The 17,828-nt window shown below is 65.5% G+C and overlaps 1 protein-coding gene across 10 annotated transcripts in view; it reads left to right on the top strand.

The window, feature by feature from the left end:
* The window catches only part of KCP (kielin cysteine rich BMP regulator), a 50,162-nt gene extending 35,690 nt beyond the window's left edge, over nucleotides 1-14,472 (top strand). For 3 of the 10 annotated variants that reach the window (XM_065551937.1, XM_065551941.1, XM_065551906.1), the window contains 13 exons: nucleotides 388-470; nucleotides 692-812; nucleotides 2,184-2,266; nucleotides 3,411-3,510; nucleotides 4,065-4,153; nucleotides 6,392-6,494; nucleotides 7,170-7,312; nucleotides 7,679-7,851; nucleotides 8,468-8,579; nucleotides 9,097-9,198; nucleotides 9,432-9,596; nucleotides 11,566-11,866; nucleotides 12,557-14,472. In XM_065551937.1, coding sequence (XP_065408009.1) covers nucleotides 388-470; nucleotides 692-812; nucleotides 2,184-2,266; nucleotides 3,411-3,510; nucleotides 4,065-4,153; nucleotides 6,392-6,494; nucleotides 7,170-7,312; nucleotides 7,679-7,851; nucleotides 8,468-8,579; nucleotides 9,097-9,198; nucleotides 9,432-9,596; nucleotides 11,566-11,866; nucleotides 12,557-12,774 — 1,793 coding nt within the window. In that variant the 3' untranslated portion in view covers nucleotides 12,775-14,472. Of the gene's footprint in view, nucleotides 1-387; nucleotides 471-691; nucleotides 813-2,183; nucleotides 2,267-3,410; nucleotides 3,511-4,064; nucleotides 4,239-6,391; nucleotides 6,495-7,169; nucleotides 7,313-7,678; nucleotides 7,852-8,467; nucleotides 8,580-9,096; nucleotides 9,199-9,431; nucleotides 9,597-11,565; nucleotides 11,867-12,556 lie in introns of those variants that run through there. The other 7 variants (XM_065551915.1, XM_065551926.1, XR_010589242.1 and 4 more) reach the window with 7 other exon arrangements.
* The last annotated feature ends 3,356 nt before the right edge of the window (nucleotides 14,473-17,828 follow it).

Here is a 17,828-nt window from a genome sequence, read left to right as displayed (position 1 = left end):
GGAGCCAGGACTCCTGGGTTCTGTCCCCGGCTCTGGGAGGGGAGTGGGGTCTGGTGGTTAGTGGGGCAGGGCTGGGAGCCAGGACTCCTGGGTTCTGTCCCTGGCTCTGGGAGGGGAGTGGGATTTAGTGGTTAGAGTGGGGCAGGGCTGGGAGCCAGGACTCCTGGGTTCTGTCCCTGGCTCTGGGAAAGGAGTGGGGTTTAGTGGTTAGAGTGGGGCAGGGCTGGGAGCCGGGACTCCTGGGTTCTGTCCCCAGCTCTGGGAGGGGAGTGGGATTTAGTGGTTAGAGTGGGGCAGGGCTGGGAGCCAGGACTCCTGGGTTCTGTCCCCGGCTGTGGGAGAGGAATGGGGACTCCCCCCACTGCGCTGAGCAGGTTCTCTCCCCAGACTGCGTGTTCGAGGGCCGGCCGTACAGCCCCGGGGAGAGCTTCCAGCCGTCGCTGGACCCCTGCGAGATCTGCACCTGTGAGGTAAGGGAGCAGGGGGCAAACACTGTTCTGTCCCCTCCTCCCAGGCTGGGGGCTCCCCCAGGCCTCCCACACTGTACACTCGCCCTGGGGTGCCGCGGCTTTGGGGGGCTGCTCTCCCGTCTGGAGGCTTTTGGGGGGGTTATTCCGACTGGGCTGGCAGGGTCTGTGCTGGGGGTGGGGGGCAGGACAGTAACCAGCCTGGCCTCTGCCTTTCGTTCCAGCTGCTGGCGGCCGGGGGGCTGCACGTACGCTGCTACCGCAGACAGTGCCCCAGCCTGGTGGGCTGCCCCAGGAGCCAGATCCAGCCGCCCGGGCCGCACCACTGCTGCCCCACCTGTGCCCGTGAGTACCCTGCGGGCACGCGCCAGGGCTGCTCAGCCAGGGCATGGCACAGGGCGGGCATTGCTCTGGAACGCCCCGTGCCTACCCCCGCACCCCACAGTGCCCCCTGCTGGGCGAGGCCGGGCTGGAGTCTCCAGGAACTCCCCCCACAGCCAGTGCCCCCACTGTGCTCCCCACAGCCCCCCTGCTGGGCTAGGCCAGGCTGCAGGCATCAGGAGTGCCCCCACAGCCAGCGCTCCTACCCCGCTCCCCACAGCGCCCCCTGCTGGGCGAGGCCGGGACTGAAGTCACTGGGAGTGCCCCCACAGCCAGTGCCCCCACGGTGCTCCCCACAGCGTCCCCTGCTGGGCGAGACCCACGGCCAGTGCCCCACGGTGCTCCCCACAGCGCCCCCTGCTGGGCGAGGCTGGGGCTGAAGTCACTGGGAGTGCCCCCACAGCCAGTGCCCCCACAGTGCTCCCCACAGCGCCCCCTGCTGGGCTAGGCCAGGCTGCAGACATCAGGAGTGCCCCCACAGCCAGTGCCCCCACGGTGCTCCCCACAGCGCCCCCTGCTGGGCGAGGCCGGGGCTGAAGTCACTGGGAGTGCCCCCACGGCCAGTGCCCCCACGGTGCTTCCCACAGCGCCCCCTGCTGGGCGAGGCCGGGGCTGAAGTCACTGGGAGTGCCCCCACGGCCAGTGCCCCCACGGTGCTCCCCACAGAGCCCCCTGCTGGGCGAGGCCGGGGCTGAAGTCACTGGGAATGCCCCCACGGCCAGTGCCCCCACGGTGCTCCCCACAGCGCCCCCTGCTGGGCGAAGCCGGGGCTGAAGTCACTGGGAGTGCCCCCACGGCCAGTGCCCCCACGGTGCTCCCCACAGAGCCCCCTGCTGGGCGAGGCCGGGGCTGAAGTCACTGGGAGTGCCCCCACAGCCAGTGCCCCCACGGTGCTCCCCACAGTGCCCCCTGCTGGGCGAGACCGGGGCTGGAGCAGCTGGAAGCTCCCCCATGGCCAGCGCCTGCTCCCTGTAGTGCCCCCTACTGGGCCAAACCAGGGCTGGAGTTGCCAGGAGCTCCCCCCACGGCCAGAGCCCCTCCCCACAGCGCCCCCTGCTGGGCGAGGCCGGGGCTGAAGTCACTGGGAGTGCCCCCACAGTGCTCCCCACAGCGCCCCCTGCTGGGCCAAACCGGGGCTGGAGTCGCCAGGAGCTCCCCCCACGGCCAGAGCCCGTCCCCACAGCGCCCCCTGCTGGGTGAGGCTGGGCTGGGCTGTTTCCCGTCACACAGGTGTCTGGCCCTGGCTCCCTCCAGCAGGGCAGGGCAGCGTGGGGCTGGCTCTGGTGCCCCAGCCCCTCGCCCGGTCCCTCACTCCGCTGCCTTTGTGACTTGCAGAGGCCTTGAGTAACTGCACGGCGGAGCTGGCCGGGAACGAGCTCCAGGTGGCCGACGACCCCTGTTACACCTGCCAGTGCAAGGTACGTGGCCCGGGGCCGGCTCTGTCCCTCTGCCGGGCACGGCTGCCTTGGCGCCTGGCTCAGCTGAGCGTGGCCCTGCTGTGTGATCAGACCCCCAGGCCGGCGCCTGCCCTCAGCCCTTCGCGTCCCGATTGCTCCACTGGGCTCTCCGTGCAGCAACTTCTGCACTTCTGTGTGTGTGTGTGCAGGGGGTGCCGTGGCCCCGTCCCATGCGTGTGTGTGTGTGTGTGTGTGTGTGTGTGTGTGTGTGTGTGTGTGTGTGTGCAGGGGGTGCCGTGGCCCCGTCCCATGCGTGTGTGTGTGTGTGTGCAGGGGGTGCCGTGGCCCCGTCCCATGCGTGTGTGTGTGTGTGTGCAGGGGGTGCCGTGGCCCCGTCCCATGCGTGTGTGTGTGTGTGTGTGTGTGTGTGCAGGGGGTGCCCCGTCCCTGTCACGTGTGTGTGTGTGTGTGCAGGGGGTGCCCCGTCCCCGTCCCGGGGGTGTGTGTGCTGTGGCCCCGTCCCAGGTGTGTGTGCCCATGCCGTGGCCCCGTCCCATGCGTGTGTGTGTGTGTGTGTGTGTGTGTGCAGGGGGTGCCCCGTCCCTGTCACGTGTGTGTGTGTGTGTGTGTGTGTGTGTGTGTGTGTGCAGGGGGTGCCGTGGCCCCGTCCCATGCGTGTGTGTGTGTGTGTGTGTGTGTGCAGGGGGTGCCGTGGCCCCGTCCCATGCGTGTGTGTGTGTGTGCAGGGGGTGCCGTGGCCCCGTCCCATGCGTGTGTGTGTGTGTGTGTGTTCAGGGGGTGCCCCGTCCCCGTCCCGGGTGTGTGTGTGTGTGTTTGTGTGTGTGTGTGTGTGTGTGTGTGCTGTGGCCCCGTCCCAGGTGTGTGTGCCCATGCCGCGGCCCCGTCCCGTGTGTGTGTGTGCAGGGGGTGCCGTGGCCCCATCCTGGGTGTGTGTGCCCATGCCGCGGCCCCGTCCCGTGTGTGTGTGTGCAGGGGGTGCCGTGGCCCCATCCCATGTGTGTGTGTGTGTGTGTGTGTGTGCGTGTGTCCATGCCGCGGCCCCGTCCCGTGTGTGTGTGTGTGTGTGTGTGTCCATGCCGCGGCCCCGTCACGGGTTGGCACCTGTGCCATGGCTGAATCCCGGCCCCCGCTCTTCTCATTGCAGGATCTCACCTGGGTGTGTGTGCGCCAGGGCTGTCCGCAGCTCAGCTGCCCCCTTGCCGAGCAGTTCACCCCCCAGGGCACCTGCTGCCCCGTCTGCGACGGTGACGTATGGCCAGCGCCCGCTCACGCCCAGAGGCCTTGCCGATGGGCACCTCGGTGCACATTTCGTTGTGGGGGGGAGGGGGAGCAGCATGGCAGCAAGAAGTGGGGGGCTGGGATCTGGGGATCCCTGCGTTCCAGGCATCAACTCCCCCCTTCCCAGCTGGCACGGAGCCCTGTGGCTGGGGTGCTTGGAGCTGGCCACAAGGCAGCTGCCCCTAATGGGACAGCAGAGGCCAAGCGGACAAGGGGGACCCCGAGGCAGTGACGCTGGGTTAGCTTCCCCCAGGTCTGTCTGTCCAGGCACCCGTCCCTGCAGACAGACAGCGCAGCACTAGCTCTGAGCCCCGCCCAGCCCAGGGCTGGTAACTCTGAAGCCTAGTGATGGCTATGTACCAGTCAGCACAGGACTGACTGTGTGAGAATCCCGCCCCATCCCATCATGTGCCCCCCCGGGAACCGTCCTGCTCTGTCATTGGGCGACTGTCTGCCCACGCAGTTCCCAGTGCCCGTCCCCGTGGGTCTGGGGGCAGCGGCTGACCCCCCCCCCTTGCAGAGTGCGTGATAGAGACTGGAGGGCGCCGGGTGTCGGACGGTGAGAGCTGGACGGACAGCGAGGGCGACTGCGTCAGCTGCACCTGTAATGTAAGACTCAGCATGGCCCAGCGGGGGCAGCCCCCACCCCAGCCCAGTGTGTCTGTGCCCGGGGGCATCCCCTCCCCCCGACCCGGTACGTCTGTGCCCTAGGGCATCCCTCCCCCCCCCACCAGGTGCATCTGTGCCCTGGGGCATCCCCTCCCCACCCGGTGCGTCTGTGCCCTAGGGCATCCCCTCCCCCCCACCCGGTATGTCTGTGCCCTAGGGCATCCCCTCCCCCCAACCCGGTACGTCTGTGCCCTAGGGCATCCCTCCCCCCCCCCCACCAGGTGCATCTGTGCCCTGGGGCATCCCCTCCCCACCCGGTGCGTCTGTGCCCTGAGGCATCCCCCCCCCACCCGGTGCGTCTGTGCCCTGGGGCATCCTCTCCCCCCCACCCGGTACGTCTGTGCCCTAGGGCATCCTCTCCCCCCCACCCGGTACGTCTGTGCCCTAGGGCATCCCCTTGTGACAATGCTGTTCTGGCGGAACCCAACTGAGAGTGCCAACTCAGGACAAATTGCTCAAATAGGGCAGTTACAGCCCAAGGCTGGGGGTTTTTCCACCTCTAAGGCAAACCAAACCAGCCAGACTAAGAGGACTTCAGTCTCACCCCACTGGCTAACTGCAAGTCTCACAAGCAATCTCCTTAGACACTCCAGTTTCCCAGTATTACCACCAGTACCACTCGTTATGGGGACAAATGGTTATGAAAACCAATACCCCAGTAAAAGAAAAAGGTTCTCCTGATCCCAAAGGACCAAGCCCCAGACCCAGGTCAATATACAAATCAGATCTTACCCACAAATCACGCTGTTGCCAATCCTTTAGAATCTAAAATCTAAAGGTTTATTCATAAAAGGAAAAAGATAGAGATGAGAGTTAGAATTGGTTAAATGGAATCAATTACATACAGTAATGGCAAAGTTCTTGGTTCAGGCTTGCAGCAGCGATGGAATAAACTGCAGGTTCAAATCAAGTCTCTGGAATACATCCCCCGCTGGGATGGGTCCTCAGTCCTTTGTTCAAAGCTTCAGCTTGTAGCAAAGTTCCTCCAGAGGTATGAAGCAGGATTGAAGACCAGATAGATATGAGGCATCAGCCTTATATAGTCTTTTCCAGGTGTAAGAACATCTCTTTGTTCTTACTGTGGAAAATTACAGCAACATGGAGTCTGGAGTCACATGGGCCAGTCCCTGCATACTTTGCTGAGTTACAAGGCGTATCTGCCTTCTCTCAATGGGTCCATTGTATAGCTGATGGTCCTTAATGGGCCATCAAGCAGGCTAGGCAGAGCTAATCTCAGCTTGTCTGGGATGTCACCCAGAAGCATAGCATAAGTTTGCCATACAGACAGTATAGAGCCAATATTCATAACTTCGACTACAAAAGTGATACACACATATAGACAGCATAATCATAACCAGTAAACCATAACCTTGTCCTAGACACCCCATTTGACCCCCTTTATACAAGATTTGCGTGCCACTACAGACCTTGGTTGCAACAATGATCTATACGGTCCCAGTTTATGTCAATAACGTCACACCCCTCCCCCCCACCCAAGCCCAGTGCGTCTGTGCCCTGGGGCATCCCCTCCCCGCCCCACCCAGTACGTCTGTGCCCTGGGGCATCCCCCCCCCCACCCAGTACGTCTGTACCCTGGGGCATCCCCCCCTCACCCGGTACGTCTGTGCCCTAGGGCATCCCCTCCCCCCACCCCGTGCGTCTGTGCCCTGAGGCATCCCCCCGCCACCCGGTGCGTCTGTGCCCTGGGGGCTCCCTTCCCGCCCCCAGCCTGGTGTATCTGTGTCCCTACCCCTCTCCCTCCAGCCAGCGATTCCCCAGGCGCCAAGCAGGGAGGGGCTGCGCCTGGGTCCCGCGGCAAGGCCTGGAGGGGAACCCAGGAGTCCTGGCTCTGTGGCAGGGATTCCCAGACAGGCCATGTGGAACCTTGCTTGGGCTGCCCCCTCCCGGCCAGCGGGGGTGGGGTACTGAACTGGCGAGGGGCGTGCCCGCCTGTGTGCCTGCAAGGCCAATGGGTGTGTTTGGGGGGCAGAGGGCAGGGCTCTCAGTGTGGAAAGGATGGAGCAGCCCCCCCCGCAGCAGGCGTGCCCTCTGCAGACTGGCTACCGTGCCCTCTGCGCCGTGGGGGTGCCTGGCCGGGGTGGAGAGGGGCAGAGGGCTGCCAGGTGCCCTGCCCGAGGGCCTGGGTGCCCACTCCTCTCTGGTGTCTCTGCCGTGCAGCGGGGCCATGTGGAGTGCCACATCGCAGAGTGCGAACCCGTGGAGTGCCAGGGCGGCCTGCGGAAGGTGCAGATGCCCGGCTCCTGCTGCTACAAGTGCCAAGGTAGGAGCTGCTCTTGGTGGGCTAGCCAGGTGCAGGGCCCACATCCCAGGAGAGGAGGGGTGCCAGGCCAGTGACTCCACAATGCCAGGCTCCCTAGGGGTGGGGGGGGTGCCCAGTACGGTGCCAGCCCCTCGCTGGCAGATCCCGGAGGGCAGCACGGAAGAGGTTAGAGGGGCTGTGCACAGATGGCGCCTTCGGCTTCGTTGGTGCCAGTCTGAGCGGGGTTAACATCATAGCCTCTTAGGTGACCAGATGTCCTGATTTTACAGGGACAGTCCCAATTTTTGGGTCTTTTTCTTATATGGGCTCCTATTACCCCCCACCCCGTCCCGATTTTTCACACTTGCTGCCTGGTCACCCTACAGCCTCTGTGCTGCGGCTGACCAGTGTCAGCCCTACACCCCAGATGGGGAAACTGAGGCACAGAGCAGGGGAAGGGGTCAGTGCTGGGAGTAGGACCAGGAGTCCTGGCTCCCATGGTGTGCCCTGCTTGAATCACCAGCCACGCTGCCTTCTGCGTTCACACACCGGCCCCTCACTGGGCGGGCCAGACCTGGTGCCCCTGCCTGCGCCATGCCAGTGCTGCCACCTTGTCAGGACCCGGCGCTGCCCCCAGGCCGCTGTCTTCTGGACCTGGGGGGGCCCCACAACGCTGCCTCCATGCTCTGCCCCCAGACCCGGACGGCTCCTGCTCCTACCAGGGCCAGCAATACCAGGCCAGCGAGCACTGGCAGGTGGACACCTGCACCGCCTGCACCTGCGTCTCTGGGGAGGTGCACTGCCGGAGCCAGCGCTGCCCCCCGCCCGCCTGCGCCGCGGTGAGTGGGGCGCTCGGGCCGGGGCCCGGCTAGACCCTCCCCTCCCTCTCCCCGCTGGTCGAGCTCCTTGGCTGGCCTTCCCCTCCAGCCCATGGGGGGCGCGTCAGGGGCCCCAGTGAGGACTTGCCTTGGCCACTGGGGTGTGAGTGGTGTCCCACTGCCCACCCCATTACCCCGTGAGGGGTCCCATAGCCGTGCCGGGGGGTGGCAGCCAGGGTGGGAGGCGGTGGGAAGGGTGGAAGCCAGCGGCAGGCGTCACGGGGCCGGGAGGGGGATGGGAGAGTGGCAGCCAGCCGTGGGCATTACAGGGACAGGAGGGGGCAGAGGCTGGCACCCGCATCCCCGTAACGGCCCCTGTGCGCCCAGGATGAGACGCCCGCGCTAACGCCAGGCATGTGCTGCCCTCACTGCCTGCCCCGCCCCGCCACCTGCCTGGCCTTCGGCGACCCGCACTACCGCACCTTCGACGGGCGGCTACTGCACTTCCAGGGCACCTGCACCTACGTCCTGGCCCAGGACTGCCAGGGGGGGGACTTCAGGTGAGAGGGGGCGTGGCTGACCTGGGCAACAGCCCCGGGCCAGGCGCCTGGGGGGAAGGGAAAGGCTGCCTAGTGGTGAGAGCTGGGGGCCAGGGCCAGGACTCCTGGGTTCTGTCCGAGCTCTGGGAGGGGAGTGGGGGCTAGTGGTTAGAGCAGGGGGCTGGGCGCCAGGACTCCTGGGTTCTGTCCCTGCTCTGGGAGGGAGTGGGGGCTGGTGGTTAGAGCAGGAGGCTGGGGTCCAGGACTCCTGGGTTTTATTGGGAGTGGGGGTTAGTGGGTTAGACCAGGGGGCTGGGATCCAGGACTCCTGGGTTCTATCCCCAGACCTGGGAAGGGAGTGGTGCCTAGTGGTTAGAACAGGGGGCTGGGGGCCAGGACTCCTGGGTCCTATCCCCAGTTCTGGGAGGGGAGTGGGGGCTAGTGGTTAGAGCAGGGGGCTGGGGGCCAGGACTCCTGGGTTCTATCCCCAGCCCTGGGAGGGGAGTGGGGTCTAGTGATTGGAGGTTTGGAGCCTGGACTCCTGGATTCTGTTCCCAGCTCTGACCCTAGCCGACTGAGGAAAGCCCCCCCTCTCACACCCTGGCCTACTGACCCTGGGCCCGTCTCCTGCCCGCAGCATCCACGTGACCAATGACGACAGGGGTCGCCCGGGCGTGGCCTGGACCAAGGAGGTGACAGTGCGAGTCGGGGACGTCGTGGTGCAGCTGCTGCAGGACTGGCTGGTCAGGGTGAGATGGGCAATGCTGCCGGGCCGGACACCCACTGCACCCCAAACCTCTGCCCGCCACTGCCTGGGGTGGAGCCGGGTCTGGAGCCCGTGCTGGGCGGGGCAGGGCCTAGTGTGGTTACAGGGAGGTCGCCGGGAGCCCGTGCTGGGCTGGGCGGGGCCCTGGTGCGGTTACGGGGAGGTCGCCTGGAGCCCGTGCTGGCGGGGCGGGGCCCTGGTGCGGTTACGGGGAGGTCGCCTGGAGCCCGTGCTGGTGGGGCGGGGCCCTGGTGTGGTTACGGGGAGGTCGCCGGGAGCCCATGCTGGGCTGGGCGGGGTCCTGGTGCGGTTACGGGGAGGTCGCCTGGAGCCCATGCTGGGCGGGGTGGGGCCAGGGAGATTGCCCGGAGCCCGTGCTGGGCGGGGCGGGGCCCTGGTGCGGTTACGGGAGGTCACCTAGAGGCAGGAGGGAGCCAGGCTGCACAGGTGGGACCCCGGTGTCCTGTGGTGCCCGCTGAGGCCCTGCTCGCCCCTCCCAGGTGGACGGCCAGGTGGTGGCCCTGCCCTTCCTCAAGGAGCCCCACCTCTACGTCGAGCGCCAAACCAACACCGTCCTGCTCAACACCAACATCGGGGTGAAGGTAACGGCCGGGCGTGGGGGTCCCCTACCTGCTGCTGCCCACTGGGGTGCCGTCGCCGGGCCCCCAATCCAGGCTGTGCCAGCGGGAGGGCGCTGCCACACGGGTATTGCAGACCCTTCCTGGCAGTGCCCGATCCAGCCCTGGGCCTGGCAGGTGGAGTGGCACGTGACCAGCAGCTGGCTGGGCTCTGTGCCCCGCATGGCGGGGTGCTGCCCATCTCCTTCTCCCCCCAGGTCCTGTGGAGCGGGCGCTCGCAACTGGAGGTCAGCGTGCCCGGCACCTACAAGGGGCACACGTGCGGCCTGTGCGGCGACTTCAACGGCCACCCGCAGGACGACGCCCGCCTGCGCTCGGGGCAGTTGGCCCGCGCCGAGGCCGCCTTCGGCAACAGCTGGAGGGTGAGTGGGGCCAGGCAGGGCCGCCCCAGAAGCAGAGAGACAGGTCCTGCGGCCGCCCACGGCCCGGCTTCCTTCCCCCCATAATCCCCCCGCAGCCCAGCTCTCTAACCCCCAATTACCCCCCCAACCCGGCTCCCTTCTCCCCATTGCCCCCCGGCCCTGCTCCCTTCCCCCCATAACCCCCCGCCCCAGCCCAGCTCTCTTCCCCCCCCCAACGTCCCCCGGCCTGGTTCCTTCCCCCCATTGCCCCCCCCAGCCCGGCTCCCTTCCCCCCCCAACGCCGCCCCAGCCCTGCTCCCTTCCCCCCATAACCCCCACCAGCCCGGCTCTCTAACCCCCCATTGCCCCCCAGCCCGGCTCCCTTCCCCTCATCACCCCACAGCCCAGCTCCCTTCCCCCCATAACCCCCCCAGCCCAGCTCCCTTCCCCGCCATCGTCCCCCCCGGCCCTGCTCCCTTCCCCCCATAACCTTCCCAGCCCCGCTTCCTAACCCCCCATTGCTCCCCTACCCCTGCTTGGATCCTTTCCCCCCATCACCCCCCAGCCCGGCTCCCTTCCCCCCTATCGCCCCCCCCGGCCTCGATCCCTTCCCCCCATAACATCCCCAGCCCAGCTCCCTTCCCCCCCATCGCCCCCCCAGCCCTGCTCCCTTCCCCCCATACTCCCCCCAGCCCTGCTACCTAACCCCCCATTGCCCCCCCACCCTGGCCTGGCTCCCTTCCCCCATCGCCCCCTGTCCCAGCTCCCTTCCCCCCCATTGCCCCCCCTCCGGCCCGGCTCCCTTCCCTCTATAACCCCCCCCAGCCTGGCTCTTTCCCCCCCCCATTGCCCCACTGGCCCTGCTCCCTTCCCCCCATAACCCCTCCCAGTCCAGCTCCCTGCCCCCCCATGACCCCCCCGGCCTGGTTCCCTTCCCTCCATAACACCCCCCAGCCCGGCTCCCTTCCCCCCATAAACCCCCCCAGCCTGGCTTCCTTCCCTCCCATTGCCCCCCAGCCTGGCTCCCTTCCCCCCATATCACCCCCCAGCCCAGCTCCCTTTACCCCATCGCCCCCCCCTCCCAGCTCCCTTTCCCCCCCACATTGCCAGCCAGGACCGGGCCGGCGGAGGAAGCTCTCAGCATCCCTCTGGGGTGCCCATCATGACCCCCAGGTGCTCTGGAGTGAGGGCTGCGCCCCCGACTAGGGCGGATTCGAGGCAGAAGGGAGGAGACAGCCAGGACATGGGTTAACAGCCCCGCTTGCCTGCTCCCTGCAGCGCCCCCCAGTGCCACACCAGGGCATTGGAACCAGCACTGGCTGCCAGGGGAGAGCGCCCCCTCCCGAGCCCCCCACTCCCTGCAGCACAGCGCCCCCTAGTGCCACATAGGGGCATTGGAACCAGCACTGATTGCCAGGGGAGAGCGCCCCCTCCCGAGCCCCCCACCCCCGCAGGACTGCGCCCCCTAGCGCCACATAGGGGCATTGGAACCAGCACTGGCTGCCAGGGGAGAGCGCCCCCTCCCGAGCCCCCCCACCCCCGCAGGACTGCGCCCCCTAGCGCCACATAGGGGCATTGAGGCCAGCACTGGCTGCCAGGGGAGAGCGCTCCCTGCTGAGCCCCCCACCCCCACAGGACTGTGCCCCCTAGCGCCACATAGGGGCATTGAGGCCAGCACTGGCTGCCAGTGGAGAACGCTCCCTGCTGAGCCCCCCACTCCCGGCAGCACAGCGCCCCCTAGTGCCACATAGGGGCATTGGAGCCAGCACTGACTGCCAGGGGAGAGCGCCCCCTGCTGAGCCCCCCATCCCCGCAGGACTGCGCCCCCCTAGCACCACCATGGGGCGCTGGCCCCCCACCCCCTGCCCTCCCTCCCTGCAGCCCCTGGGCTCTGCTGGGTCCCCCAGAGAGCCAGGCGGCTGCCAGGCCCAGGCTGGGAGGGTGCTGGGGGCGCTGCCCCCTGCCGGCGCTGACATCGTCTCTGGGGCAGGTGCAGAGCGGGAACGGCACAGGCGGGCCGTGTGCCGACGGGCGGGATGTGGATCCCTGCAAGGAGGCCGGCTACCGTGCCCGCAAGGAGGCCAACGCCCGCTGCAAGGTGCTGAAGTCGGGGGCCTTCGAGCCCTGCCACCCCCTGGTGCCCCCGGAGCCCTTCTTCGCCGCCTGCGTCTACGACCTGTGCGCCTGCGGGGCCGGCGCCGACCAGTGCCTGTGCGACGCGCTGGAGGCCTACGCCGCCCTGTGCCGCCGGGCCGGGCTGGCTCTGCGCTGGCGCTCGCCCACGCTCTGCGGTGAGGGGGGGTCAGCGCTTCCCAATCCTCCCCCCAAACCCTCGCAGCCCCTGCCCGGCACTGACCCCCACAGGTCGGGGGGCAGGACCCATGCTGGCTCAGAGCGGGGGGAGCCCTTGGGGGGCAGGCCCTGGGCTGGTTCAGATTGGGGGCCAGGCCCTGGGCTAGCTCAGATCGGGGGGGGAGGAGGGAGCCCTGTGGGGGGCAGGCGCTGGGCTGGCTCAGATCGGGGGGGAGGAGGGAGCCCTGTGGGGGGCAGGCCCTGGCCTGGCTCACATTGGGGGACAGGCCCTTGGCAGGCTCAGATCGGGGGGGAGCCCTGTGGGGGGCAGGCGCTGGGCTGGCTCAGATTGGGGGGAACAGGACCTGGGGGCAGGCCCTGGCCTGGCTCACATTGGGGGACAGGCCCTTGGCAGGCTCAGATCGGTGGGGGAGCCCTGTGGGGGGGCAGGCGCTGGGCTGGCTCACATTGGGGGGGACAGGACCTGGGGGGGCAGGCCCTGTGCTAGCCCAGATGTGGGCACAGAAACTGCCCCACCCCCCTGAGGCAATTCAGGCGGGCCTCATGGCGGCGGGGGCAGTTCTGGCTTCTCACCCTCAGGGCTGAGCCTGGGGTGAGGGGATAGGCAGGTCCCAGCATTGCCTCCCTCCGCCCCGAGCCCTGGCACTGACCCCCCCGTCTCCCCGCAGCCGTCGGCTGCCCCCAGGACCGGGGCTACGTGTTTGACGAGTGCGGCCCGCCCTGCCCCAAGACGTGTTACAACAAGGACGCACCGCTGGGGGCCATCGAGTCGCGCTGCTTCACGCCCTGCGTGCCCGGGTGCCAGTGCCCCGCCGGGCGGGTGGAGCACGAGTCCCACTGCATCCTGCCTGAGGCCTGTCCCCAGGTCGTCTACGGCAACCTCTGAGCCCCCGGAGCCCCTGCCCCGGGACGCCCATGCCATCCGCCATGGCCCCGGGCCCGGCCACCCTCCCTCTCTCTGCCCCTGTGACCCCGACGCTCTCCGCCATGGCCCCAGGCCCGGCCACCCTCCCTGCCACAGCCCCCAGGACCCCCACACCCTCCGCCATGGCCCCAGGCCCGGCCACCCTCCCTGCCACAGCCCCCGGGACCCCCACGCCCTCCACCATGGCCCCGGGCCCGGCCACCCTCCCTCTCTCTGCCCCCGGGACGCCCGTGCCATCCGCCATGGCCCCGGGCCCGGCCACCCTCCCTCTCTCTACCCCTGGGACCCCGACGCCCTCCGCCATGGCCCCGGGCCGGCCACCCTCCCTCTCTCTGCCCCTGGGACCCCAACACCCTCCGCCATGGCCCCGGGCCCGGCCACCCTCCCTGCCACAGCCCCCGGGACCCCCACACCCTCCGCCATGGCCCCAGGCCGGCCACCCTCCCTGCCACAGCCCCCGGGACCCCCCACACCCTCCGCCATGGCCCCAGGCCCGGCCACCCTCCCTGCCACAGCCCCTGGACCCCCACACCCTTCGCCATGGCCCCAGGCCCGGTCACCCTCCCTGCCATAGCCCCCGGGACCCCCACACCCTCCACCATGGCCCCGGGCCCGGCCACCCACCTTCTCTCTGCCCCTGGGATCCCGACGCCCTCCGCCATGGCCCCAGGCCCGGCCACCCTCCCTGCCACAGCCCCCAGGACCCCCACGCCCTCCGCCAGGGCCCCGGGACCGGCCACCCTCCCTCCGACAGCCAGAGGGACCCCCGCGCCCTCCCCCATGGCCCCGGGCCCGGCCACCCTCCCTCGCTCCGCCCCTGTGACCCCCACGCCCTCCACCATGGCCCCGAGCCCAGCCACATTCCCAGTTGGTGCCCTAGACATGACCCCTGCAGTACCCGTGTGGGGCCCGCAGCGAGCCCCGCACCTCCAATAAACCCCCCCCACCCACGGGGAGGAGGCAAGGGCCTGCCACCCCCTTGTCCCCCCATTTTCCCCTGGGATTCCCCCCCAGGCTGCCCCAGCCAAGCTCAGAGACGCCTCGAGGGGCAGGAAATGCCAGGCACTGCTGCCCCCTCAGTGGCTCTGTGTGGGGCAGGTCTGGCGCCCCCTCCCCGTCATCGTACCCAGGCTGTGCTCTGTGCCCATGGAGGTGGCTGTAGTACGGGAGGGGCAGGGTGCCAAGCTGGGAGGGCACGGCCCCCACACACCCACTGCAATGGCTTCAGGGCCCTCTCCTCAACCCGGCGGCACAGAGTGGGGAGCCTGGTCTCCTGGGTTCTATCTCCGACGCCCCCTGGGCCTCGGTGTCCCATCCATGCCATCAGCATCGGGTCCTGCAGACCCCTGGGGTAACAGTGCCCTGGCACTATTGTTGCTGGGCACGCAGGCTGGCATGGAGTCCCCCCATCTGGATCCACCCTGCCCAGCACCCAATGGCTGAGTTGTGTGCCCGGGGGCACCGCGGGTGCCATGAGCCAGTCACACGGGTGCTGAGTCCTGGCACAGACGGGCTGGCCGTCCCCCTGACCTTGGGGCAAGGCACCAGGGGCGGTGCCCCATTTGGCTGGACGCGGGCGGGTGTATTTATTAGTGTGGTGGGGGCTGAGCCAGGCCTCGCCCCCCCCCGTGCCCACGACAATAAAAGTGGTAACCACGGGCAAGTGTCTGGTCCTTGGGCAGCGGCTTCTTGCCAGTGGGGGCCTGTGGCCCATAACCCAATGTGGGCAGCTAGCTCGTGGCAGTGTGTAGCCCCGGCCGGGCGCCTGCCAGGGGTGCACTGGCAGCCGTGGCTCCCTGCTGCCCGCCTGGCCCCCACGGGTTGCGGTGCAACTCCCTGGCCAGGTGCCAGCCATGCCCATCCATATCGCAGTGGGTGCTCTGCTGTGGGCAGAGATTCCCACCCCCCGCAGTGCTCTGGGCACCAGGGGCCACGTTCTGGTTATGCCCCTTCCAGGTGTCTTCCAGATCCTCACCAGATGCCAGCGGGTCGTCTCCCAGGGCACTGTGCCCTGCCCCGCCCATGCCCCTGGGCCCTGCTGCTGTGAAATCACTAGTGGTGCCTGCCTGGCACGCTGCGGAGCTCCCTCTCCCCGGATGGCAGCTTGTCACTGCCTCTATAACCTCCCCCCATTTCTCTCCGTCCCCCTGGGGTTCCACTGATGCTCCGGGGGGAGGCTGCCTGCAGCTGGCACAGAGCCCAGTGTCACGGAGTATTGGGGAACTCAGGGCCCTGCACCCCCGGCTTCCTGCGATTCACCATGACTCTCAGCCAGCCAGTAAAGCAGAAGGTTTATTTGGATGACAGGAATACAGTCCAAGACAGGTCTTGCAGGCACAGACAACAGGACCCCCCCAGTTAAGTCCAGCTTGGGGTCCCAGGGCATTCCAGCCCACCCCCCTTCGGGGGGTCAGAGCCATCTCTGTCTCCCAGCCATCTCTCCAGCTCGCTTCCAGCAGTCTGCCTTCAGCGACCCCTCCCACAGCCTTTGTTCAGTTTCCCAGGCTCAGGAGTCACCTGGCCTTCAACCCCTTCCTGGGTTCTCATGTTACACACTCAGGTATGCGCCTGGGGAAACTCCCATCCCCCAATGCAGACTATCCCAGCCCCACTCCCCTGTCAGCATTCACAGACCACAGTGAGAACAGGCCCAGTTCGTCACACCCAGCGCCAGCCCCTCGGAGCGATGCTGCCATCAGCCAGCGCCCCATTCCGGCAAAGGAGAGTCCAGCTCAGAGGGAGAGCCGCAGAGAGCGGGAAGTGATCTCCCACAGTGTGGGCCGCCGGAGCCAGGACTCCTGGGTTCTCTGCCCGGCTCTGGGAGGGCAGTGGGGCGGTTAGAGGGGGCTGGGCGCCAGGACTCCTGGGTTCTCTGCCCGGCTCTGGGATGGAAGAGGGGCCATTGGGGGGGGGGTCACAGACTCCCCGGGCGATGCTCTTGAACTGCTCCCTACGAAGCCAGGCAGGACTCTGGGGAGCCTCCTCTCCCTCGGAGCAGACTGGCTCCACAGCTTCGCCCTTCCTGGGTCTGACCTTAGAATCAGGGTTGGAAGGGACCTCAGGAGGTATCTAGTCCAACCCCCTGCTCAAAGCGGGACCAATTCCCAACTAAATCATCCCAGCCAGGGCTCTGTCAAGCCGGGCCTTAAAAACCTCCAAGGAAGGATTTAGAGTAGCAGCCGTGTTAGTCTGTATCCGCAAAAAGAAGAACAGGAGGACTTGTGGCACCTTAGAGACTAACAAATTTATTAGAGCATAAGCTTTCGTGGACTACAGCCCACTTCTTCGGATGCATATAGAATGGAACATATATTGAGGAGATATATATACACACAGAGACAGAGAGCATAAACAGGTGGGAGTTGTCTTACCACCTCTGAGAGGCCAATTAATTAAGAGAAAACAAACTTTTGAAGTGATAATCAAGCTAGCTCAGTACAGACAGTTAGATAACAAGTGTGAGAATACTTACAAGGCGAGATAGATTCAATGTCCAGCGCATCATCAGAGATCTACAACCTATCCTGAAAGATGATCCTTTACTCTCACAGATCTTGGGAGACAGACCTGTCCTCGCTTACAGACAACCCCCGAACCTAAAGCAAATACTCACCAGCAACCACACATCACTGAACAAAACCACTAACCCAGGAACCTATCCTTGTAACAAACCCCGATGCCAACTCTGTCCACATATCTATTCCAGTGACATCATCATAGGACCTAATCACATCAGCCATACCATCAGGGGCTCGTTCACCTGCACATCTACCAATGTGATATATGCCATCATGTGCCAGCAATGCCCCTCTGCCATGTACATTGGCCAAACCGGACAGTCTCTACGCAAAAGAATTAATGGACACAAATCTGACATCAGGAATCAAAATACTCAAAAACCAGTGGGAGAACACTTTAACCTGTCTGGTCATTCAGTGACAGACCTGCGGGTGGCTATATTACAACAGAAAAACTTCAAAAACAGACTCCAACGAGAAACTGCTGAGCTAGAATTGATATGCAAACTAGACACAATCAACTCCGGTTTGAATAAAGACTGGGAATGGCTGAGCCATTACAAACATTGAATCCATCTCGCCTTGTAAGTATTCTCACACTTGTTATCTAACTGTCTGTACTGAGCTAGCTTGATTATCACTTCAAAAGTTTGTTTTCTCTTAATTAATTGGCCTCTCAGAGGTGGTAAGACAACTCCCACCTGTTTATGCTCTCTGTCTGTGTGTGTATATATATCTCCTCAATATATGTTCCATTCTATATGCATCCGAAGAAGTGGGCTGTAGTCCACGAAAGCTTATGCTCTAATAAATTTGTTAGTCTCTAAGGTGCCACAAGTCCTCCTGTTCTTCTTTTTCCAAGGAAGGAGACTCCACCACCTCCCTAGGTAACGCATTCCAGTGCTTCACCAGCCTCCTAGTGAAATAGTGTTTCCTAATATCCAACCTGGACCTCCCCCACTGCAACTTGAGACCATTGCTCCTTGGTCTGTCATCTGCCACCACTGAGAACAGCCGAGCTCCATCCTCTTTGGAACCCCCCTTCAGGTAGTTGAAGGCTGCTATCAAATCCCCCCTCACTCTTCTCTTCTGCAGACTAAACAATCCCAGTTCCCTCAGCCTCTCCTCATAAGTCATGTGCTCCAGACCCCTAATCATTTTTGTTGCCCTCCGCTGGACTCTTTCCAATTTTTCCACATCCTTCTTGTAGTGTGGGGCCCAAAACTGGACACAGTACTCCAGATGAGGCCTCACCATTGTCAAATAGAGGGGAATGATCACGTTCCTCGATCTGCTGGCAATGCCGCTACTTATACAGCCCAAAATGCCATTAGCCTTCTTGGCAACAAGGGCACACTGTTGACTCATATCCAGCTTCTCGTCCACTGTGACCCCTAGGTCCTTTTCTGCAGAACTGCTACCTAGCCATTCGGTCCCTAGTCTGTAGCAGTGAATGGGATTCTTCCGTCCTAAGTGCAGGACTCTGCACTTGTCCTT

Source organism: Chrysemys picta, chromosome 1 (assembly GCF_011386835.1).
Source record: "Chrysemys picta bellii isolate R12L10 chromosome 1, ASM1138683v2, whole genome shotgun sequence".
Classification (NCBI taxonomy): Eukaryota; Metazoa; Chordata; order Testudines; family Emydidae; genus Chrysemys; species Chrysemys picta.
This window is presented reverse-complemented; position numbering and strand designations above follow the sequence as displayed.